The sequence below is a fragment of the Eimeria tenella genome, genomic scaffold, assembly GCF_000499545.2.
Source record: "Eimeria tenella Houghton genomic scaffold, Eth_scaff1, whole genome shotgun sequence".
NCBI lineage: Eukaryota > Apicomplexa > Conoidasida > Eucoccidiorida > Eimeriidae > Eimeria > Eimeria tenella.
This window is the reverse complement of record NW_013541457.1, coordinates 836,630-841,406: the sequence shown is the minus strand read 5'-3', so window position 1 is coordinate 841,406 and position 4,777 is coordinate 836,630. Positions and strand designations below refer to the sequence as shown.

At 57.9% G+C, this 4,777-nt stretch overlaps 2 protein-coding genes across 2 annotated transcripts in view; both read left to right on the top strand.

Moving 5' to 3' along the window:
• ETH_00005225 (WD domain-containing protein, putative) overlaps positions 1–2,083 on the top strand; it is a gene marked incomplete at both ends in the record, with an annotated part of 9,504 nt that extends 7,421 nt beyond the window's left edge. Inside the window, 3 exons of the mRNA XM_013372436.1 lie at positions 2–910; positions 1,098–1,568; positions 1,805–2,083. Of these exons, the coding sequence (XP_013227890.1) occupies positions 2–910; positions 1,098–1,568; positions 1,805–2,083 (1,659 nt within the window). The remainder of the gene's footprint in view (position 1; positions 911–1,097; positions 1,569–1,804) is intronic.
• Positions 2,084–4,065: 1,982 nt separating this feature from the next.
• Positions 4,066–4,777, top strand: part of ETH_00005220 (DNA topoisomerase III beta-1, putative) — a gene marked incomplete at both ends in the record, with an annotated part of 11,484 nt that continues 10,772 nt past the window's right edge. The window contains 2 exons of the mRNA XM_013372435.1: positions 4,066–4,077; positions 4,405–4,680. Coding sequence (XP_013227889.1) covers positions 4,066–4,077; positions 4,405–4,680 — 288 coding nt within the window. The remainder of the gene's footprint in view (positions 4,078–4,404; positions 4,681–4,777) is intronic.

The following is a 4,777-nucleotide window of genomic DNA, read 5'->3' as shown; positions in this document are numbered from 1 at the left end:
AGCAGCAGCAGCAGCAGCAGCAGCAGAGGTGACAGCAGCAACTGAGGAACAACCCGTGGGGGACCCATCTTCCTTGCTGACACGTCTCTGCCCTGCTGCTGCTGCTCCTGCCTTCCTTTTGCTGCTAGTGGCTATGAGGTCGGGGCGCATATTTTCTTGTCGTCTTTTCAGCAGCAGCGGAGGCACTGGCAGAAGCAGTAGCAGCAACTGCTGTGGCAGCAGTAGGTGCTGCTGCTGCAGCGGCTTCACAGAAAATCTGGCGTTTGTTGCAGATGAGTTTAAACGGATTGATGACCTGGCGTTCTCAGCGTCAGACTTCTTCTCCCTTGTTTCCTGGGCTTCCTTAAAGCAGCAGCGGCAGCGAGCTGCTGCTGCTGCTGCTGCTGCTGCTGCTGAACAGGCGGGCGCCAGCGAGCAGGACGGCCTTAGCTGCAGCGACTCCGCAGGCAGCACTGCAGCAGATGAAGACTCAGCAGACACTCTCCTTGACCGCATCCAGCGCAGCAGCCCGGCACTGCAGGATGCGTGTAGCAGTTTTTGGGGCAGCAGCAGCAGCAGCAACAGCAACAGCAACAGCAGCAGCAGCAGCAGCAGCAAGGGATTCTTAGCGACGCTTGCTCAGCGGTTCCTGCTAGCGTCTATTGGCTTAACTCCCAGCAGCTTGTCTGCACTACGACAGGCAAGAGGCCTCACTTTAATTCGCGACTATTACGGCAAGGGGTGGCCTTCTGGCACTGCAGCAGCAAACACAGCAGCAGCAGCCAAAACAGCAGCAGCAGCCAAAGCAGCAGCAGCACCAGCAGCAGAGGCCGGTGCCGCAGTTGCCACTGCAGCGAACAGCACGGAGCAAAACAAGCGCCAACAGCAGCAGCAGCAGCAGCAGCAACGCCGGAGCCCAGTGCTAGAGGCTGTAGCGAACTGCCCCATGCGCGTTTCGCTCCAGCACCTGCAGCACCAGGCAAGCAGCAAAAGAGAGAAATGACTCAGTACTTTTCTTGTCTTTGCTGCAGTGCATGCAGACCTGTAAATGCCTTGCATGGTCCGTAGGCTAGCCTCTAAGGTGCTACTGCTGCTGCGGTGCTGCGTTGCTGCTGCAGATCCTCTGCGCGCTGTACTTGGGCTCTCGCAAAGACTTCTCTCGCTGGCTACAGCAGCTGCTGCTGCGGCTGACGGAGCTGCAGCAGGTGCAGCATCTTCTCTGTTTGGGGGAGACGTTTGTGAGTACTGAGCTGCAGCTGCTCTCTCCGTGGCTCCTGCTGCTGCAGCAGCACGAGCAGCAGTTGCTGCGGCAAGGGATGCCGCTGCTGCTGCCGGATTCGGCAGCGGCCACCGAAAGGGTTGCTCCTGCTGCTGAGCGTGCAACAGCAGCAGCGGCTGCTGCTGTAGGCGAAGCTGCTGCAACAAGTGCTGCTGCTGCATTCGGAGGCGTTGATTGGCGCGTATGGACGTCAGCGGGCGCAGACGGCGCAGCAGCAGCAGCTGCTGCTGCTGCTGCTCTGCAGAGCGTCGTTGCAGCACTTGCTGCTTCCGGCGAAGCGGCTGACGAGGAGGCTCAGTCTGTCAAGCAGGTAGGTGACATGAGGTGCAGCAGCAGCAGCAGCAGCAGCGCGAAGACGGCAGCAGCAGCAGTAACAGCAGCTGTAGCAGCAGCAGCTAAGCAGGGCACCAGCACGTGGCCCTTGCTGCAGCACACACTTGCTCAGTAGCCTCGTAGCCCTGCCCCTGCAGCATTTGCTGCTGCGCAGCTTCCAGCTCTGTGTCCCCGCATGCATGCAGCGTGTCTGCTGCTCGTGTGGCTCTGCAGGCAGCAGCAGAAGGCGCGCAGCGGCTGCGGGCTGCTGCTGCTGCCCTGGCAGCAGCACGGGAGAAAATTTGGGCTGCAGCAGCTGCTGTTGAGCAGCTAGAAATCCGGCGCGAGCACGTGCTGCGCTGCGCGTCCAGGTCGGAGCTGCTGCAGCAAATGACAGCAGAGGGAATGGCGAGAGCCGCCGCTGCAGCAGAAGCAGAAGCTGCTGCTGCTGCAGCAGCAGCAGATCTCTACGACCAGGTGGAGCTGGAAAAAGACATGATGGATGTCTTCTAGGCTCTGCTGCGGCGCTTCTCCCATTTGCTGCTCTTTGTCCCTGCCGGGCGGGGGGGCAGGCAGCCACCGCATTCCTGCTGCAGCAGCCAGCAGCCGCCACAGCAGCAGCAGCAGCAGCTGCTGTCGCTGCTGCTGCTGCTGCAGGCAGAGCCTACCGAAGCTAGAGGCATCTGCACCAGCTAAGGCGTGCGCCTCATCCACTTGCTGCGGCCGCTGTCTGTAAACAGGTGCTGCAGCTGCCGCTGCAACTGCCTACGCAACTGCTGCAGCAGCAACAGCAGCAGCAGCAGCTGCTGCTGCAGCAGTGTAGGTACGAGCCGGCAGCCAAGGGAGTTCCCATGTCTTGTGTCTTTGTCTCTGTGTGTCAATCCCTCAGCGCTGCACTAACTGGCGCTTCTACTTTATTAATTTCCTGAGCTTGTCTGTGGCGCAGCCAAGTAGGCCACGGTGCTGCGGTGTACGTACACCCGAGTACACCTCAGACTCTTTAAAGCGCAACGCATCGACGCGCAGTTCTTCGTGCTTTCAATTGAAGAGCAACTGCTCTGTGCATTTGCCTCAAGGGTTTAGGGTTTAGGGTTTAGGGTTTAGTCGCCTAGCTCTTGCCCCTAGGCTGTGGATTACAGCAGACCTAGTAAGCTGCTGGTTCTCCGTGCTAGGCCGCAGTAGCCCACAGCTACGGGCTGTAGCTGCTGCAGCAGTTGCTGAAGCAGCAGCTGCTGCTGCAGCAAGACGCAAGGACTTGCTGCTAAGTGCTGCATTTGGGGGTCTGCTCTCTTTACTGCCCCGCCCTTTAGTGTGCGGATGGCTTGATGAACACAGGGACCGATTAGAGGCGCAAAAATAAGGAAAATAACTAAGGATTTGCTCTCCTTTGCGCTGCAGAGCGCAGCTGGCGAGGCTTCGTTACGTTGAACGGCTGGTGTTTCGTACTAGGCAACTTCAAGCATTTAAAAATGAGAAACACCGTCAGCCATATCATTAGAACCTGCATAAATGTGTTGTTCTGCTTCGTGGGCACACACTGCAGCCAGCAAAAGTGCACTGCGGTCACAAGGACTGCCCTGGAGGCTCTGGGTAGGCGGCTGTGACTGTGTGAACACGCAGCTGAAGAAGGGCAAAAACGTGCAAATGCAAAAATAAGGATAATAAATAAATTCGGGAAGAAATAAATAGTGCGGCAGAGGCTTTTCGCTGCGGCGGCAACGAGCCAAGCTGCCTGTACACCCGATTCCCTCATTGCCTTCACATCATTTGCACCGGTGCAGCGCAGGCCAAAAGCTCTACCTAAATGCCATTTCATGCAGAAAATAGGAATTTTAATGTGTACTGGTGCATTATGGGCCACAATGCCGCGAAAATCTTGAACGGCGCAGAGCATCGCTGCCTCGAGCTGCACGTCCTGCAGAGTCTAAGAGCGATAACCTCGTGGCCTTAAAAGCAACAGCAGCAAGTTGAACAAAATTTAAAGGAACAACAAAACGGTAGGAAAATTCCTTTGGTTAATGTGTGCGTTCCTTCTGCCTCAAGGACATGATCTTGTGGATCTGCTGCCCCGGGCTAGACACAGTTCCGCGCTTGCAACGCTGCTTGTGCGCCTGCGCGTCTCGGTCCGATCATCGATGTTCCCGCGGAGAAAATCTCTGAAACATTTGCTTTTTAAAGTTGTTTTTGTATTTGCTTTACACAGATACCGTCAGCGCTGCTGAACACTGCGGGGCGGGCTCGCTGCAAGACCGTTCCTTCCTGAATTTGAGTAGCAGCAACAGCAGCAGCAGCAAAACGGGCGCGTGGGAGCAGCCCCTCGAAACTCTCCGGGTTCTCTCGTTCTCCAGGCTCGCAAAAGAAAGGCCCGAAGAAACACAAAGTTCGTTTTTTTAATTTTTTGCAATTTTTAATGTCCTTCGACTTCCCGCGCATCGGCCGCCGCAGATCTGGGCCTTCTCGATTCGCCGCTTCCCGACTTTTGCTTCCGGCTCAAGATGATGAAAGCTGTACGTACACCCCGGTCTTGCATGCGGCTCTGTTGCTTCACCGCTGGCTCGGGCGCTGCAGCTGCAGCAGCAGCTTCTCCGGCCACTGTCTTTGCGCCTGCATGCGGGTTTGCTGCTGCTGGCTGCTGCTGACTGCTGCTGCAGACCCGGTGTTCTTGTTCGTTTGCTGCGCTGCGTCTCTCGTGTCTGTCCAGAGCTGCTGCTGAAGGGTCTCTGAGTAGCAGCTAGCTGTAGCCGCAGACGGTGTAGTGTGCTCTTGTGTGTTGCAACCGGACTGACCGCACCCCTGCTGCTGCTGCTGCTGCTGCTGCGTTTGTGTCACTGCAGGAGGGACCCGAAGAGCACCCAGACGAGGCCTTTCGCGAGGCTTGGGTGTCTTCTTTGTACGAGGCTCAGTCTTCGATCTGCAGCGCGGTGGAGGAGCTGGAGGCGAGTTTCGCGGCCGAGCAGCAGCAGCAGCAGCAGCAGCAGGATGAGGACGCGGGGCCCCGCGTCTGCGCGAAGAAGTTTGAAAACACCCGCTGGGAGAGGGGCCCCGGCCAGGGCGGAGGGCTGACGAGGGTTTTCCAAGAAGGTGCAGTTTTTTGCAAAGCTGCTGTCAACGTCAGCGCCGTCTACGGCTCTTTGCCTCTCTCTGCAGCTTTGGCCATGTGCCCGGGGGCCCGCGAGAGGCTGGAGGAGGCCCTGAGGGCCCCCCGCC